This window comes from Somniosus microcephalus, chromosome 5 (genome assembly GCF_052327205.1).
Source record: "Somniosus microcephalus isolate GS21.2 chromosome 5, FLI_Smic_1.0, whole genome shotgun sequence".
Taxonomy (NCBI): Eukaryota; Metazoa; Chordata; class Chondrichthyes; order Squaliformes; family Somniosidae; genus Somniosus; species Somniosus microcephalus.
The window spans coordinates 316,577,906-316,597,333 of NC_140991.1; the positions used below are offsets into that span (position 1 = coordinate 316,577,906).

Genomic DNA, 19,428 nt, shown 5'->3' on the forward strand with positions numbered 1-19,428 from the left:
TGCAGCTGAAGCCAACTGTACCATTGCCCCTGAGAGATCAGGCAACTCAGCAATGACCAGGGACTGAACCAGAGATTTCCCTGATATTTGATTTAGTTCTGCACCAAATACAGTAAACTCTTTCGTATCCGGCACCTACGGGACCAGGATGGTGCCGGTTATCAAAAATTCTGGATAACAGAGAGGGAGGCAATTTTTAAACACAAAAAATAAAAACCACTGATTAAATCGGCCACCGCGGAAAAACGAAAAACGGATGGATTCGGCAAGATTACTGGTTATCTATTTTGCCGGTTATTAAAGAATTCCGGATGATTAAGTGCCGTTTAAACAAGAGTTGACTGTAGTACATAGCAAATCACCATTATACAGCACTCATTTAAAAATATTTCAAACTACTCTAGACCAAAATACTTGGGAGTTGTTATTTTCTATAAATATTTTATTTCATGTATATTTTCTGCCGGATGCATCCACCCCCGACTTTCTATTTTAAAAGCAACAATGCCCAGCCACTGTCTTATTTAATCAGCTTGGAATAAAGTTGCCAATTCTGCAGTCCACAACAGGGTTACAATGAATAAAACCTTCATCGCTTTTGCAGCATTTTTCTTTTCTTTTCGGAATGCCTCCCAGTAGCCTTCTGCAACAGATTCACGTCGCTTAAAATCATGGCATATCCTGGGTCTTCAAATCAGACCAGTCCGCGCGCTCAGAGCTCGCGCTACAAATAGGCTGTACATTTTTTTTCTTTTTTAAACAGTCGTTGCATTTTCAGTCCACCCTAACTCTTCACTCCGTGAATGGATTGTATTTTTTGCTTCACTTCTCACCCAACAGAGCGGGCCAATACACGGAGGGGGGGGGGAGAGAAGGGAGGGAAACCAGCTCTGGACGGAACAAACGCGAGACGGGGTGCGTGAGGTACGAGCGGCTGGCATCAGAACACCTCGAAAGCGTCAAACATTAGGAGGCAAGGAGGGCTCAGTGAACTGGAACATCTCATCATCAAACAGGTCATCTGGCAGCTCCTCATCTCCGTCGGCAAAGTAAGTTGGGAACGGCGGGTTCTTATTGTCTTCCTGATGAGTGGGTAATGAGGTGTCAATGACCTGGTGCAAAAAAATAACCACAACCATTGTAAAAATCACAGTGCAATCTTAAATCAGCCAGTACGATTTCATCTGTTAAATCAGCCAGTACGATTTCATGTGTTTAGCCACATATGGCAGCATCCCAAACTGACAATAACACCAATCCTTGGGGAAAATTTCTAATTTGTTTTTTTTATTCGTTCACGGGATGTGGGCGTCGCTGGCAAGGCCCACGTTTATTGCCCATCCCTAATTGCCCCTTGAGAAAGTGGTGGTGAGCCTCCTTCTTGAGCCTCTGCAGTCCGTGTGAAGATATACTTCTTTGCAGCGGTTTGGTATAACCGAGTGTCTCGCTCGGCCATTTCGGAGGGCAGGTACGAGTCAACCACACTGCTGTGAGGCTGGAGTCACATACCGGCCAGACCGGGTAAGGATGGTAGATTTCCTTCCCTAAAGGACATTAGTGAACGCGATGGGTTTTTACAACAATCTGGTAGTTTCATGGTCACCATTACTGATACTAGCTTTTATTCCACATTTATTTAATTAACTGAATTTAAATTCCCCAGCTGCTGTGGTAGGATTTGAACTTGGGTCTCTAGCTTTTCACTTGTAATCACTCAATTTTATCCTTTTCACATTTACAGCTAGATGCAGAACACACACGCTATCCCTTGCATTGTGATAATGACCAGATCATCTGTTTTACTGATGTTGATTGAGAGATGAATATTGGCCCCAGGACACCGGGGGGAGAACTCCCCTACTCTTCTTCAAAATAGTGCCATGGGATCTTTTACATCCACCTGAGAGAGCAGACGGGGCTTCGGTTTAACGTCTCATCCGAAAGACGGCACCTGCGACAGTGCGGCGCTCCCTCAGTATTGCCCCTCACAGTGCGGCGCTCCCTCAGTACTGCCCCTCCGACAGTGCAGCGTTCCCTCAGTACTGCCCCTCCGACAGTGCAGCGCTCCCTCAGTACTGCCCCTCCGACAGTGCAGCGCTCCCTCAGTACTGCCCCTCCGACAGTGCAGCGCTCCCTCAGTACTGCCCCTCCGACAGTGCGGCGCTCCCTCAGTACTGCCCCTCCGACAGTGCGGCGCTCCCTCAGTACTGCCCCTCCGACAGTGCAGCGCTCCCTCAGTACTGCCCCTCCGACAGTGCAGCGCTCCCTCAGTACTGCCCCTCCGACAGTGCAGCGCTCCCTCAGTACTGCCCCTCCGACAGTGCAGCGCTCCCTCAGTACTGCCCCTCCGACAGTGCAGCGCTCCCTCAGTACTGCCCCTCCGACAGTGCAGCGGAGGCTCCCTCAGTACTGCCCCTCCGACAGTGCGGCGCTCCCTCAGTACTGCCCCTCCGACAGTGCAGCGCTCCCTCAGTACTGCCCCTCCGACAGTGCAGCGCTCCCTCAGTACTGCCCCTCCGACAGTGCGGCGCTCCCTCAGTACTGCCCCTCCAACAGTGCGGCGCTCCCTCAGTACTGCCCCTCCGACAGTGCAGCGGAGGCTCCCTCAGAGTAATTGCTGAAAGCATCATTGCTGGCAGGGAAAACTGGCAAATTGTTCACTGGCAAATGCTAGCACTGATCTGAAACTAGCTGCTAGGTGCCTGCGACAATCAAGTACAATGGCTCGCTCTCTCTCTCTGTGAAATGTGACTTGTTAACTGGGGAAGTGCCCAAGTATGGTGGTGCTCCACTTTGGTACATCGCGTGTACCTTTCCTTCTTCATCCTCGGAAGATGAGAGAGTGGACTGCTAAGAGAGAATGAGCTGCAAAGAATGAGATGGCGAGTTAAACTGCTGGTTTATACGGTCAGATTTCCACATGCATCAGCAATGGGTCAAGAGTTAACTCTGGGATGGATAGGGCCTACCGACGTAGATGCAGATTAATTTACAATGGCAAAACTAAGCCTAGATGCTGGGATAAATTTGACCTCGCTCCCTTCTTCACCTTGCGGAGTGGACAGGAGTGCGGGTGGGCGAGCCACCTGGGTCTCTGGTGCTTTGTACTGCAGTGAAAGGGTAACCTATTACATCTTTGCTACATTATCCCGGTCATGACAAGCACACGGTTGTAAGTTTCAGATCTTATTAGACGTGGGTATGCTTATGAGAGCTTCGCTGAGAACAGGGAGAATTGAGAAACAGTTTGCATTATATCACACCCACTTCCTTTGACCTTTAAGACAAACATTCTGTGGAAACTAGGAAGTACTGTGCACAGAATATCTGGTAAATGAGCATAATGATTGTGGATGCTGAATCATTGAGTATATTCAAGGCTGAGATCGATAAGATTTTTGGACTCTAGGGGAATCAAGGGATATGGGGATCGGGCGGGAAAGTGGAGTTGAGGTTGAAGATCAGCCATGATCTTATTGAATGGTGGAGCAGGCTCGAGGGGCCGTGCGGCGCAGCGGGCTCGAGGGGCCGTGCGGCGCAGCGGGCTCGAGGGGCCGACTCCTGCTCCTAATTCTTGTGTTCTTATGACAATTCTGGCCAACAGACTCAGCACTTCAAAAGTGAATGCCCGAGCAGTGGTTATACCATTGCATTTTAAGATGTCTTTCTACGCTAAAGGTGCGATATAAATGCAATTTGTTTCTCATTTCCTGTAAAAAAAAAAATTTAAAAAAAATCCTAAAAAGCAGTCGTCCGGTCAAATTTTTAAAGTGACATTAGTTGTAACCAAAAAGTTGCCAATTTCCAGAGCTGTTTCATATGGAGACGACGTACATGATGAAACAACTTCACCAATTGCTCGCCTTCGCACTTTATACACTAACTGCTTTAAAAAGAAAAATAGACGGTTCAAATTCTATTTGCTGTGCGGCAGTGAAGGCTATTTCTACGGCTCAGTGAACAAATCATTCAAACAAATGTTTGATATTTCACATTTTTCATTTAACAACCGTGGCTGTGTGCGGCGCTCTGTAATAACACGAATAAATTCATCCCATGATTTCGGCCATCAATTCATCCAGTAAAGCCGAGCGATCGAACCTTGAGCGCGGACCTTTGGTTTGGACCCGTGGTACTCGACATGCATTGATCTTTTAGATTTGTGGAGTGCCACCAGTGCTTCTATATCACAAATTACATTTTTTTTTGTGAAGTATGGAGACAAATCGCTCCATTTTCTCTGGTGTCCTTGCCCTCACCTCCCGCCCCCCCACCCCCCCCCCCGCCAACCCATGCACTATCTGTAACTGATAAGGTTGGTAGACAACATGCTTCAGGGCCACCACCAACGCTACATTGTTCCACAGAAGCTCAGCGTAAGCTCGAGGAACAGCACCTCATCTTCCGATTAGGCACTTTACAGCCTTCCGGACTCAATATTGAGTTCAACAATTTCAGATCATAACCTTGGCCCCTATTACATTTTTACTTATATTTTTTATCCACACCTTTGTTTTGGTCTTTTCCCCCACCCCACCCCCCCTTCCTCCTTTTCCTCTCTCCCACATGGCAGCTGTCTCCCATTCTGCCAGAACATTTCACACCTAATCTAGAGCTGTCTTTTGTCTCCACTAGTCCTATCACCATCTCGTCCCGTTTTGAATACCTCTTAATGTCTCTTCTCTTTTGTTCTCTCCCAGCCTGGCCTTTTAATCTATTTCATTTCCTGTGCTTCTTCAGTCTTGACAAAGGGTTTTCACCCGAAACGTTGACTCTATTTTCTCTCCACGGATGTTGCCTGGCCTGCTGAGTTTTTCCAGCATTTTCTGTTGTTATTTTGTAACTTTAAACTGGCCAGTCGCAGACACAAAACTGTGATCTGGTGATGATTTCCCTCCCCCTCCACTCGGGTTCAGATGTTGCCAGCACCGAGATCAATAATTCAATGGTATGTTCCATTAAATAGGTTAGGGAGGGCCGGGAGTCACAGGGGCCTCAGTCTTAAATGGCCGACCCCTTATCCTGAGACCCCTAGTTCTAGACTCTCCAGCCAGGGGGAAACAACCTCTCAGCATCGACCCTGTCAAGCCCTCTCAGAATCTTGTATGTTTCAATGAGATCACCTCTCATTCTTCTAAACTCCAGAGAGTATAGGCCCATTCTACTCAAGCTCTCCTCATGGGACAACCCGCTCGTCACAGAAATCAAAACTTCCGCGCAGGCTCCTTCTCCCTATTGTAAAGCCCGGCGTGCGGCCTGCACGGGGTGCCTCCAGGCAGCCGTGTGGCGGCTCGCCAGCTTTACAACAGGTAGGCCAGCAAGCGGCAGCGCGGCTCAACGGGGAACATTGAACAGAACCGCAACGTCACGTCCAAATTTAGAGTTCACTTTCTCTTATTTGTGACCTACTTTTAGGTTTGCTTTGCGCACTTGGACAAAAACCGTAGCAGTGGAGGGAAATTGAGCTCTCAAATGAAAAATGGTTACTTAATCTGGAGGGGGCGGGCGGGAGGGGGTAACATTCGCCCAGCAGCAGCTACTGCCGCCCAGTGGAACCTAGGATTGGGTTGCAACTGTTCTTATGTTTATAGTCACTGCCTGCAGTGCTTCCCAAGTATTTTAAATGCAGTTTAATGAGCAGTTAGCAAGATAGGCATGAGTGACTGGACCATGAATGATTAGAATGATGGCACAGACATCAAAATGGAATGCTGAACTCACCTCAGCACAAGCTGTTGATTCAATTTCTTTGCTCGTGAAACAAGATACAACAGGAACTCACTACAGGGGTTGAACAGTCCATAGCAGAATGTTCAATGCAAAGTGTGTGGGGGGGGGGGGGGGGGGGGGGAAGAGAAAGACAATAAAGGGGGTGAAAATTGAGCACATCAGGTTTAGTAAGAGCAGCAATCATCAGCACATTACCAACCAATGAATGGTTCATTATCTCTGCGTTATCTTTTTCACTCAGGAAACTACAAATAGTGACTTCTGGTAATGCAGATGGCATCTCTGAAAAGCATCTGTTCAATCTCGGAGAGGCGGCTGGCCAAGGCTGGCGCACTAATTAATTCTGGACTCAGAAAAATATAATTAAGGAAGCTAATGGAACTTTCTGGATAAATGACACAGTGAGTGCGGAAAGTGCAATATTTCATAATTTCAGGCAAGGTGTGACTGGATACCTCATCAGGAAAATGCAAAAATCGTTTGATTTGTCCTCTGGCCCCCCGACACCCCCCCCCCCCCCCGCCCAGAGTTCCAGGCACACCACCAGAAATATGGCCGTGTTGTCATTTCACTGCAAGCTTTGCAATCTCGGGGCCAGTGGTTCACGTCCCAGTGTCTTCCGTCGCCCATCAGAACTGTGGCAAGTATAGGCCGATCTCGCAACCCAGGTTGCAAAAATGCATTTCCTACAACAGCGGCTACACTTCAAAAAGTGAGTCACTGGCTGGAAGGCGTGATGGACGTCCGGAGGTTGTGAAAGGCGCTACAGAAATGCGAGTCTTTCTTTTCCTTTGCAATGTCCGGCAGTAGCTGACATGCAGTATATTGTGCTGTTGTAGTATAATGTCTCAGACACCAAGTGATCTTTGAAAGAAAGGGTAGCACTCTCAGTACTCCCGGTGTGGTCCTAACCAGGGCTTTGCACCAAAGAAGAGCAAAGGTTCCCACTGCAATTCTCCACACATCGAGTTTATTGATCTCAGCTGCCTCCATTTGAGGGGAAATGCAGGGCAGAACACAGGGAGTGAAGTTCAATCAGAGGTCCGGTCACCCTGGCCCATTACCTCCCAACAGATGCTTTCAGAGTAGCATTAGCAGAGATTGAGGGAGTCTTTGCAGATGGGGGATTGGGGTTGGAGGATAGGAAGATCACAAAAAGGCGGAAGGAGAGAAAATACCTATGTTTAATCATCTGTAGGCTAAGATCAGACGTGGAGCAACTCAAATTAGCCTGAAATCCCAGAATTCCCTGAGATACAGGTGAACTGTATTACTAATATTCAATTATGATTTTAGCTTCCATATCAGCCACTGCCTCCTTCGTCTGGCCATTTTCACCTCTTGAAAACTAAGCAGAGTGAAGATCAAATCTCTGTCCCTCTCAAGCCATAGCTTCCAATCGTCTAGCACCACTCTTATAAATTCAGTTTATATGCTGCAACTTTTGTGAAGCTGCTAATTTAACCTCCCAACTAATTTTCCCAATCCAGTCGACTGACGTAAAAGGGACAAAGCCCAAATAATTGTAGCAAAATGCTCCAACTTTACTTTTCATAGCTTGTTACAAATCAGTAAACCAATCTTTTCTTTCTAATGGATGGCCCAATCTACAGACACGGCACAGGAAACCTCCTGCTGATTACCACCTACCGCCCTCCCTCAGCTGATGAATCAGTACTCCTCCATGTTGAACACCACTTGGAAGAAGCACTGAGAGTAGCAAGGACACAGAATGTACTCGGGGTGGGGGACTTCAATGTCCATCACCAAGAGTGGCTCGGTAGCACCACTACTGACCGAGTCCTGAAGGACATAGCTGCCAGTCTGGGCCTGCGACAGGTGGTGAGAGAACCAACACGAGAGAAAAACCTACCTGACCTCGTTCTCACCAATCTACCTGTCGCAGATGCATCTGTCCATGACAGCATTGGCAGCAGTGACCACCGCAGAGTCATTGTGGAGACGAAGTCCCGTCTTTACACTGAGGACACCCTCCATCGTGTTGTGTGGCACTACCACTGTGTTAAATGGGATAGATTCAGAACAGATCTAACAGCTCAAAACTAGGCATCCATGAGGCGCTGTGGGCCATCAGTAGCAGCAGAATTATATTCCACCACAATCTGTAACCTCATGGCCGGGCATATACCTCACTCTACCATTACCATCAAGCCAGGGGACCAACTCTGGTTCAATAAGGAGTGCAGACAAGCATGCCAGGAGCAGCACCAGGCGTACCTAAAAATGCAGTGCCAACCTGGGGAAGCTGCAACACAGGACTACATGCATGCTAAACAGCAGAAGCAGCATGCTATAAACAGAGCTAAGCGATCCCATAATCAATGGCAGTGGACAATTAAACAACTAACGGGAGGAGGAGGCTCCATGAATATCCCCATCCTCAATGATGGCAGAGCCCTGCACATGAGTGCAAAAGACAAGGCTGAAGCGTTTGCAACCATCTTCAGCCAGAAGTGCAGAGTAGACGATCCAGATTGGCCTACTCCAGATGTCCCCACCATCACAGAAGCCAGTCTTCAGCCAATTCAATTCACTCCACTCGATATCAAGAAACGGCTGAACGGACTGGATACAGCAAAGGCTATGGGCCCCGACAACATCCCGGCTATGGTGCTGGAGACTTGTGCTCCAGAACTAGCCGCGCCTCTAGCCAAGCTGTTCCAGTACAGCTACAACACCGGCATTTACCCGACAATGTGGAAAACTGCCCAGGTATTTCCTGTCCACAAAAAGTGGGACAAATCCAATCCGGCCAATTACCGCCCCATCAGTCTACTCTCAATCATCAGCAAAGTGATGGATGGTGTCGTCGACAGTGCTATCAAGCGGCACTTACTCACCAATAACCTGCTCACTGATGCTCAGTTTGGGTTCCGCCAGGACCAGTCGGCTGCAGACCTCATTACAGCCTTGGTCCAAACATGGACAAAGGAGCTGAATTCCAGAGGTGAAGTGAGTGTGACTGCCCTTGACATCAAGGCAGCATTTGACCATGTGTGGCATCAAGGAGCCCAAGTAAAACTGAAGTCAGTGGGAATCATATATGACAAATAAAAAAAAAAATTGAATTGAATCAGGGCAAAAACTCTCCACTGGCTGGAGTCATACCTAGCACAAAAGATGGTTGTGGCTGTTGGGGGTCAATCATCACAGCCCCAGGACATCGCTGCAGGAGTTCCTCAGGGCCGTGTCCCAGGCCCAACCATCTTCAGCTGCTTCATCAATGACCTTCCCCCCTGATATACCTATCAATTCGTCCAATAAAAAGCGACGAGTTAGGAACGTAACTAAAGGTTTTTATTGACTAAATAACAGAGCCCACCCTCGTGGGTGATCGGGTCCAACAAGGAGGAATACCAGCCAGTCGACTACCTTTATACCTGGGCAGGTAGGTGGAGCCATGGGCGGAGTCGGAGGTGGTCAGCCCAGGTATAACAGCGCGACAAGAGGCGACCTCGTATCGTGATACAACAGTGATAACAATACAACAGTGATAACTATAGTGTAACGATAAAAGTGGTTTACCACATTCACCCCTTGTTTAGATTTGAGTCCGGCGGGGTGAAGTGTACTACCAGTTCTGGTATGTCAGTCTGTCCGGAGGCCTCGTAAGCCTCTCCGATCGTCGCAGCGGCGGTGCTGCATTATCCGGTGTTAGTGCTGGTGTCTGCGTGGTCGGCGAAGGCTCGTGGGGTTCCGGCATGCCGTCTACCTGGGCTGGAATTGGGGGGGTGGTGGGGGGGGGTAAAGGTGGTGTCTCCGGAGTGCCCGAGGGTGCGAGGTCTCGTAAGGAGACAGTGTCCTCCCGCCCGTCTGGGTAAGCCACGTAGGCGTACTGGGGGTTGGCGTGCAGGAGGTTCACCCTTTCGACCAGGGGGTCTGTTTTATGGGCCCTCACGTGCTTTCGCAGCAAGACGGGCCCCGGAGAGGTCAGCCAGGTTGGTAGAGTGGTTCCCGTAGTCGACTTCCTGGGGAAAACAAACATTCGTTCATGGGGGGTGGCGTTAACGGCAGTGCAAAGTAGTGACCGGATGGAGTGCAGCGCTGTCGGGAGGACTTCCTGCCAGCGGGAGTTTGGGAGGCCCTTAGACTTTAAGGCTAAGAGGACGGCCTTCCATACCGTCGCGTTCTCTCTTTCCACCTGGCCGTTCCCTTGGGGGTTGTAGCTGGTGGTCCTACTTGCTGCAATACCTCTCGCTAGTAGGAACTGACGGAGTTCCTCGCTCATGAAAGAGGAGCCCCGGTCACTATGTATATAGTTTGGGAACCCGAACAAGGCGAAGAGGTCGTTCAGGCATTTAATGACCGTGGTACTGGTCATGTCTGGGCAGGGGAAGGCAAAGGGGAAACGGGAGTACTCATCAACAATGTTGAGGAAGTACACATTACGGTCAGAGGACGGGAGGGGCCCCTTAAAGTCGATGCTCAGGCGCTCGAAGGGGCGGGTGGCCTTGATCAGGCTTGCTCTGTCCGGCCTAAAGAAGTGCGGTTTGCACTCGGCGCAGGTCTGGCAGTTCCTGGTTATGGTCCTGACCTCCTCGATGGAGTAGGGCAGGTTGCGGGCCTTAATGAAGTGGTAAAGTCTGGTGACCCCGGGGTGGCAGAGGTCGTTGTGGAGGGTCTGAAGTCTATCACTTTGCGCGCTGGCGCATGTAATTCGTGACAGAGCATCGGGGGGTTCGTTCAGCTTACCTGGCCGGTACAAGATATCATAATCGTAGGTGGAGAGCTCGATTCTCCACCTCAAGATCTTGTCATTCTTGATTTTGCCCCTCAGCTTGTTATTAAACATAAAAGCGACCGAACGTTGGTCGGTAAGGAGGGTAAATCGTTTGCCTGCCAGGTAGTGCCTCCAGCGTCGTACCGCCTCCACAATCGCCTGGGCCTCCTTCTCGACCGACGAGTGTCGGATCTCAGGGCCCTGTAGGGTCCTTGAGAAGAAGGCCACCGGTCTCCCCTCCTGGTTAAGGGTGGCGGCTAGGGCGAAGTCGGATGCATCGCTCTCGACTTGGAAGGGGATGGACTCATCCACTGCGTGCATAGTGGCCTTGGCAATGTCTCCCTTAATGAGGGAGAAGGCTGCGCACGCTTCCTCCGTAAGGGGGAAGGATGTGGACTTCATGAGGGGTCTGGCTTTGTCCGCATAATTGGGCACCCATTGGGCATAGTAGGCGAAGAGCCCCAGGGTTCTCTTAAGTGCCTTAGGGCAGTGGGGGAGGGGTAGCTCCATGAGGGGGCGCATTCTTTCGGGGTCGGGGCCGATGAGTCCGTTCTCTACTACACAGCCAAGGATGGCAAGGCGCGAGGTGTTAAACACACATTTCTCCTTATTGTAGGTGAGGTTCAGCCGTTGGGCTGTACGGAGGAATTTCTCCAGATTCACGTCGTGGTCCTGCCGGTCGCGGCCGCAGATGGTGACGTTATCTAGGTAGGGGAATGTGGCCTGCAGTCCGTTCTGGTCAACCATCCGGTCCATCTCCCTTTGGAAGACCGAGACCCCGTTGGTGACACCGAAGGGGACCCTAAGGAAGTGGTATAGGCGCCCATTCGCCTCGAAGGCGGTGTACTGGCGGTCCTCGGGGTGGATAGGGAGTTGGTGGTAGGCCGACTTAAGGTCGATGGTCGAGAATACGCGGTATTGTGCAATCTGATTGACCATGTCAGATATGCGGGGAAGGGGGTATGCGTCCAGCTGGGTGTATCTGTTTATGGTCTGGCTGTAGTCGATGACCAGGCGATTTTTATCGCCGGTCTTAACGACCACGACCTGGGCACGCCAGGGGCTGTTGCTCCCCTCGATGATGCCCTCCTTCAGGAGACGCTGCACCTCAGAGCTAATGAAAGCTCTGTCCCCAGCGCTGTACCGCCTGCTCTTGGTAGCGACGGGTTTGCAGTCGGGGGTGAGGTTAGCGAACAGGGAAGGTGGCGGCACCTTGAGGGTGGATAGGCTGCAGGTGTTACGCGGTGGGCGGTTTAACCTTCGCTGGTTGTCGACTGTGAGTGGGGGGAGGGGTCCACCGTATGCTAGGGTTACACTTTGGAGGTGGGATTGGAAGTCCAGCCCTAGTAGGACGGCAGCGCAGAGCTGGGGGAGGACGAGGAGTTTAAAGTTTTTATACTCTGTACCCTTAACCGACAAGGTCACAGCACAGTAGCCGCTAATGTCCGTGGCGTGGGACCTCGATGCCATCGAGATTCGGTTGCGCGTTGGCAGGACAGGGAGGGAGTAGTGGCTCACCGTGTCTGGGTGGATGAAGCTCTCCGTGCTTCCGCTGTCGAACAGGCAGGTCGTGGCGTGGCCGTTTACTTTGATGTCCATCATCGACTTGGACAGGTGGTGTGGGCGGGCTTGATCCAGAGTGACGGAGGCTAGCGTGTAGGTAAGCGAGTCGTTGTCGTCTGCGGGCGAGGCGGTCGTCGGGTCCGGGGGCCCGGTGGCAGTCGGGCGTGGTGGGTAAAATGGCGTCTCCCACGAGGTAGGACAAAATGGCGGAGAAGATGGCTGCCCCCATAACTCACATGAGGCACTATTGGGGTCGGTTGCCTTGATCAAAGATGGCCGCCCCATGACTCACGTGTGGGGATACTGGCCTCAGTTGCCGTGAAAGAAGATGGCCGCCCCCACAGTTCGCATGAGGCACTGCTGGCCTCTGAAGATCCGCTCCTGCAGGCCTTAGAGAAGTGGCCTTTCTTCCTGCAGGTTGTGCAGGTAGAGTTCCTGGCTGGGCAGCGCGACCTCGGGTGCTTCTCCTGGCCGCAAAAGCAGCAGCCGGCGGCCCGATCGCGGGTGCCCGATGTCGGAGCCGGTACCGGGGGTGGCGGGCCCGGTCGGGTCCGGGACGCCGACGCTGAGGTAGGTCCCGGGGGCGGCGCTGCGAAGGGTATTGCGGTAGGGGTCGGGCCCGAGTCCCAGGGTCGCGAGCAGTACCTGGAAAACGCCTCCTGGTCCTGATGGGCCACCTCCAGGGAGAGAGCGAGGGCTTCAGCTTTGTCCAGGTCGAGGTCTTTAGCTTCAAGCAGTCTTTGCCGTGAGTAGTCGGACCGTAGGCCTTTCACAAAGGCATCGCGGATATTATCTTCCGTATTTTCAACAGCCGTCACCGCTTTAAAGTCACAGTTCCTGCCGAGTGCTCTTAGCGCCCGTAAAAATTCAGCTACAGACTCTCCTGGCTGTTGCGGGCGGGATCTTAGGAGGTGCCTGGTGTACATGTAATTTACCGGGCTGCGGTACTGCTGTTTCAGTAGGTTGATAGCGGCCTCGTACGTAGTCGTGTCCTGTATGAGTGCGTATACTCTCGGGCTCGCTTGGGCGTTCAGAAGTCTTAGTTTGGATCTCTGCGGGGCGCCGGATTCTTCCAGGTAGGATTCGAAGCAGTCCAGCCAGTGTTTGAAGTTGAGGGCTGCGTTTGCTGCCTGTGGGTTTAGATCCAGGTACGGTGGTTTGAGGGCTTGCAGCCAAGCCGGCTGGTGTGGCTGTGCTTCTGGGAGGGCTTCTGGCTGGCCAGTAGTAGACATCTTTAAAATTTAGTCAATAAAATTGATATACCTATCAATTCGTCCAATAAAAAGCGACGAGTTAGGAACGTAACTAAAGGTTTTTATTGACTAAATAACAGAGCCCACCCTCGTGGGTGATCGGGTCCAACAAGGAGGAATACCAGCCAGTCGACTACCTTTATACCTGGGCAGGTAGGTGGAGCCATGGGCGGAGTCGGAGGTGGTCAGCCCAGGTATAACAGCGCGACAAGAGGCGACCTCGTATCGTGATACAACAGTGATAACGGTGATAACAATACAACAGTGATAACTATAGTGTAACGATAAAAGTGGTTTACCACACCCCCATCATAAGGTCAGATGTGGGGATGTTCGCTGATGATTGCACAGTGTTCAGTTCCATTCACAACTCCTCAGATAATGAAGCAGTCCATGCTCGAATGCAACAAGACCTGGACGACATTCAGGCTTGGGCTGATAAGTGGCAGGTAACATTCGCGCCACACAAGTGCCAGGCAATGACTATCTCCACCAAGCGAGAGTCTAACCACCGCCCCTTGACATTTAACAGTATTACCATCGCCGAATCTCCCACCATCAACATCCTGGGGGTCTCCATTAACCAGAAACTTAACTGGACCAGCCACATAAATACCATGTCCACATGAGCAGGTCAGAGGCTAGGTATTCTGCAACGAGTGTCTCACCTCCTGACTCCCCAAAGCCTTTCCACCATCTACAAGGCACAAGTCAGGAGTGTGATGGAATACTCTCCACTTGCCTGGTTGAGTGCAGCTCCAACAACACTCAAGAAGCTCAACACCATCCAGGACAAAGCAGCCCGCTTCATTGGCACCCCATCCACCATCTTAAACATTCACTCCCTCCACCACCGGCGCACCGTGGCTGCAGTGCGCACCATCTACAAGATGCACTGCAGCAACTCGCCAAGGCTTCTTCGGCAGCACCTCCCAAACCCGCGACCTCTTCCACCTAGAAGGACAAGGGCAGCAGGCGCATGGGAACACCACCACCTCCAAGTTCCCCTCCCAGTCACACACACCATCCTGACTTGGAAATATATCGGCCGTCCCTTCATCGTCGCTGGGTCAAAATCCTGGAACTCCCTCCCTAACAGCACTGTGGGAGCACCTTCACCACACGGACTGCAGCGGTTCAAGGTGGCAGCTCACCACCACCTTCTCAAGGGCAACTAGGGATGGGCAATAAATGCCGGCCTTGCCAGCGACGCCCACATCCCATGAACGAATTTTAAAAAAGGTCAAGGGCTCAGTATCTAATAGAATTAAGCAGCATGCATAGTAGTTTAATAATCCTTATAATATTGCTTATTTGAGCGATATGATGCTTTTGAACACATGGTGCAGTTGCAAGGACTGTACAGACAAGCAGCATTTTATGATTTTCTATTCCCTTTGAACAGGACACGCTTTTAAAACAAGAGTGATATTTGGCAACCAGCCTTTATTTGCTAAAAGAACCAGCTGTCACGATCAAGCAGATTCAACATCAATTCCTGTTTATGACTCAAGTTCTTCAATCTGCCTTGGGACCAGCAAGTAAGAAAACAAAGACATTCACAAAGTCATTGAAGCTATATTCAGCACAACTGCGTGGAATAGGAAAGCACACACCAAGCTGACTTTTGCTGAAATAATTAGAAACAAGTCTGTCAGAGCAACTAGCTGGAGATTCCGGATTGAAACAAAGCAAGTATTTGATAGAATTCTAGGATGGATACTTCGGATCGATCAAAGTAATGCGCGCTGTGCTTGGCTTGTTATGTGAGCTTCTGTGCACAAGGTTAGCTGTAGGCACCTTAACTTTTGACTTATGGCTGGAAATAAATGTCAAAGTGGCGCGTTTTCTTTTATTTTGTAAACCAATTAAAACTTTAAACTTGCAGTCGACTGCAAACAAAACACAAGCACTGCATGTGGTGATAAAATGCTCCCGTGTTTTACAATTTCTCATTCAGTAAACCTCTACGTCACAAAGCTGTACAAACTCCTCTCCTATATTCAAACGGGCAGGGAGAAGAAACACATTTGGAGATTGCAACTTTAAACGTCACATTTTATTGTTCAACGTTGCACTGGATTTTATAGTTGATTTTTTAAATTAAACACTGTGGCTATATCAATTTGTTCAGGAAGCATTGCTTAAAAGGTAAATTTCCATATTTCATTAAATTAATAAGACATGCTAGATCGAGCAGAAAAGGCCTGTAGTATTTTGGATTTCAGTATTCACTGAAGTGGCACCATCAAGGTGAGCATTGGTTTACCAAATACATCCACCAGAATTAAACCTAATTGCTATTTTTAATCAGCAAAATAACCAAACATTAAATAATTTTTTTCTAAGTTAAGAGATTAAGGTAAGGGTCATAGTTCCAGATACCAAGGTTGAAAGAAAGACTTGCAATTCTATCGTTCCTCTCACGACCTCAGGACGTCCCAAAGTGCTTCACAGCCAATGAAGTACCTTTGAAGTGTAATACAGGAAACGCGGCAGCCAATCTGCGCACAGCAAGCTCCCACAAACAGCAATGTGATAATGACCAGAATATGTTTTAGTGATGTTGATTGAGGGATAAATATTGGCCCCAGGACACCGGGGAGAACTCCCCTGCTCTTCTTCAAAATAGTGCCATGGGATCTTTTACGTCCACCCGAGAGAGCAGACGGGGCCTCGGTTTAACGTTTCATCCAACAGTGCCACATTCCCTCAGCACTGCACTGGGAGTGTCAGCCTAGATTTTTGTGCTCAAGTCTCTGGAGTGGGACTTGAACCCACAAACCTTCCGACTCAGAGGCGAGGGTGCCGCCCACTGAGCCACGGCTAAGAGATTTAGGGGGAGGATTTCCAGAGCTTAGGGCCTATAAAAAGGCGTATAACAAAAAAAAGAAACTTACCCCTGTAAGGCAGGGAATAGTTAATTTGTTTGGGAGATGAGGAGGAGGAAGTACTTTATACTGAAAGCACTCCTCCCCCGCCCCCCCCCCCCCCATTTATCCCACTCCTCTAACAAATTACAACCCATTTACTTTCTACAATTTCTGTTGTTAACAACTCTTTATTGAAATACATTGTAGTTTATAATCTTCTTACCTTTACAAAACAGTTTTTGTGTCCTGGAACAGACCCATGAATATAAAGGATGTTCTCTTTCGTATTCACTCTCCATACCTATGAATGCATAAATACATTTTTAATAAACTAGTACTTGCAGCAGAACTGGGAGAAGCAAAAAGACCTTACAGACAGCTTACACCTGCAAAAAAAACCAACATATTCCGTCAAGATGTGCAAGGGCCAATTTTCCAAGTTTGCACTGCCGCAGGGACCCACGCCTGTCAGTTACATAGATCATGAAATTGCAGGCGAGTTGTGCATGGTTTTCTCTCATTTCCAGTTTGCCAATCCCCTCGCCTCCTTTAAGGCTCTTAAAACCCTCTTTTAAATGTTGTTGTAAAAACTGGCAATGCACACTGTACTGTGCTCCACCAACATCCAGGCAGAACTCACCAAAATGATTTGGTTTTTCCTTATCGATCAAGGAATTTCAGAGTTGTTACAGGAAACTTTGGTTTATCCGGAGGTTGTATGGCCAGAAACCTCGCTCCAATGGCAGAAATCAGCAGCCATTTTGGTTAGGTTTTTTTTCTTCTCCTTGCATTCTTTTAACAGGCAGGCTCTGGAAAGCGTCTTTGTAGCTTAGCAACAGCTTCAGAGACGCTTCCAAGGTACGGGCCGAGTGTTTACAAGCTGTTGCTGAGCCACAGTGTTTGTTGTCAAATATGGAGATTTTCATCTCCGTATGCTTCAACGTTAACTTTGTATGTCCGGCAGTTTTGATATATCGGCAACACGCCGTTCCCGTCGGTGCCGGATATCAGAACTTTTCCTGTAATTGGGACCTGCTATTAGGTACAAAGAACTTGCATTTATACAGTGCCTTTATCAACCTCGTGATGTTCCCAAAGTGCTTCACAGCCCATTCAATGTTTTGAAGTGTCGTCACTGTTGGAATGCAGGGAAACGCACCAGCCAATGTGCGCGTGTACATCAAAACATGGACGGTAAAACTATTATAATTGAGTAAGCCAAGTGTTATTGTTGACCAAAATATACAGATATCGTCTGAATGCACACCTGGCTGACCTCCCACGTTCTACCCTACATAAACTTGAGGTCATCCAAAATTCTGCTACCCGTGTCCTAACTCGCCCATCTCCCCTGTGCTCGCTGACCGACATCGGCTCCCGGTTAAGCAACGCCTTGATTTTAAGAGTCTCATCCTTGTTTTCAAACCCCTCTGTGGCCTCGCCTCTCCCTATCTCTGTTATCTCCTCCAGCTCCCCTCCCCCCCAGATCTGTGCGCTCTTCTAATTCTGCCCTCTTGAGCATCCCCTGATTTTAATCGCTCCACCATTGGTGGCCGTGCCTTCAGCTGCCCGGGCCCTAAGCTCTGGAATTCCCTCCCTAAACCTCTCCGCCTCTCTCTCCTCCTTTAAAACGCTTAAAACTCTTTGACCAAGTTTTTAGTCATCTGCCCTAATTTCTCTTTGATAATCGCTCCTGTGCAGCGCCTTGGGGCGTTTTACTACGTTAAAGGCGCTATATAAATACAAGCTGTTGTTGTTGTAGAGCTCAAACAACCTGTCCTGCAATATGTTTCCACAAATTGTGAACCATGCATGAAACCTACAATAGAATACATGTGACAAAGCAAAAAAAGGTTCAGTATTTTACCTGAAATATATTTAAGCAAAAGCTATTCATGATCAAATGCTGGCACGGAATTCGAATCTCAAGAATGATGAGCTAAAGTCTGACAAAGCTCTTAAAATCACCTCAACATCTCGCCTTCTCTATAGCACATGATTCAATACCGCAAAATGACTCCCGACAGTCTACAGCAGTTCCACGTATTTTCTAGAATTGGAATACAGCTCGGAGAAGACTTTTTCCCCCCCCTTTTAATATGACTTGTCATCTTGATTCAGTCACAAAGTAGCTGTTAGAACAGACATTCCAAGCTTGACACAAGAGATTTTAAGGCGTTTCAATCAAGATACAATAAATACAGCAATTCTCTTCCCCCTCACTGACCCTTTCCCACCCAGGTTTAATCACTGGACATGCTTAGCAAATCTAACCTTTAGTCCATGTGCTGTTCTGTAGATGTTCCCCATTTTTCCAGGCATTTTCTTCCCAGGAAAAACTCGAGCAGGGTCCTGCATTCAAGTTGACAAGAAATGGCTTGTAACACAATAAATGAGACAGCACATTATTTGAACTTAAGACTACATATCGTTTTGCTCTGCATATAGTGGCTTGGATACAGTACCTTTTCAGTATTAAAGATTGTAATCTACTTTGTAAAGCCCACTAGTTTAAAATGTTCGTCATATTTAGATATATTTGTATGAATATATTACCTATAGAATCCCAATATCCCACAAGGCTCTTATGAAAAAAAAAACAAACTCAACAGCCTGTGATTTGCAGTTAGTGATGAAGCGAAGGCGCTCGCCGCCAGCCCCGGCTTAAGCTTCCCACAAGGATCTCGCGATCTCTCTGTGGCGAGAAGCTCAGCTCTTCCGACGTGCAATTGAAATCAACGCAAGTTAATGGGGAACCCCCAACTCGAACTGCTGCCCGCAATATGTCTCTACAAACTGTGAAACATGCACGAAACTTATAACAGAACAACACGTGGCAAAGCAAAAGCTTTATCATCGAGTGCTGGCGTGGAATTCGAGTCTCAAGAATGAAGAGCTAAAGCCGCCAAGCTGTCTGAGCAGCCAATCAAAACGCAGGATTCGCACAGACAGCGAACCAGGAAGTGGGTAAGTCCTTTGATTCTAACTTTTTAAAATGTTAGAGAGAGCAAAACAAAGATTTGGGGCTCTCACACAGGGAAAAGGCAAACCTGACATAAAGATGGACAAACTTTTAAAAAATGTTTAATTTAAAAAAAAATTAAAATGGATAAATTTGACAGCACAAAATTTAAATTATTTTTTCAGGGCCATAACCTTTGTTTAGCCGTCACTACGCTGTTAAAACCCCAGTTACACCTAATCCTAAAGGGTCTGACTTTTAACGGGAAATTTAACAGCAGCATTGCCGCAGAAGAGCCGAAGTTTG

General features: G+C 48.8%; 1 protein-coding gene across 1 annotated transcript in view; it reads right to left on the reverse strand.

Moving 5' to 3' along the window:
- Positions 1-421: 421 nt before the first annotated feature.
- The window catches only part of mrpl3 (mitochondrial ribosomal protein L3), a 77,143-nt gene continuing 58,136 nt past the window's right edge, over positions 422-19,428 (reverse strand). Inside the window, exons 8-10 of the mRNA XM_085989287.1 lie at positions 18,435-18,512; positions 16,384-16,461; positions 422-1,112 (exon numbers count right to left, since the gene is read on the reverse strand). Coding sequence (XP_085845413.1) covers positions 960-1,112; positions 16,384-16,461; positions 18,435-18,512 — 309 coding nt within the window. The 3' untranslated portion in view covers positions 422-959. The remainder of the gene's footprint in view (positions 1,113-16,383; positions 16,462-18,434; positions 18,513-19,428) is intronic.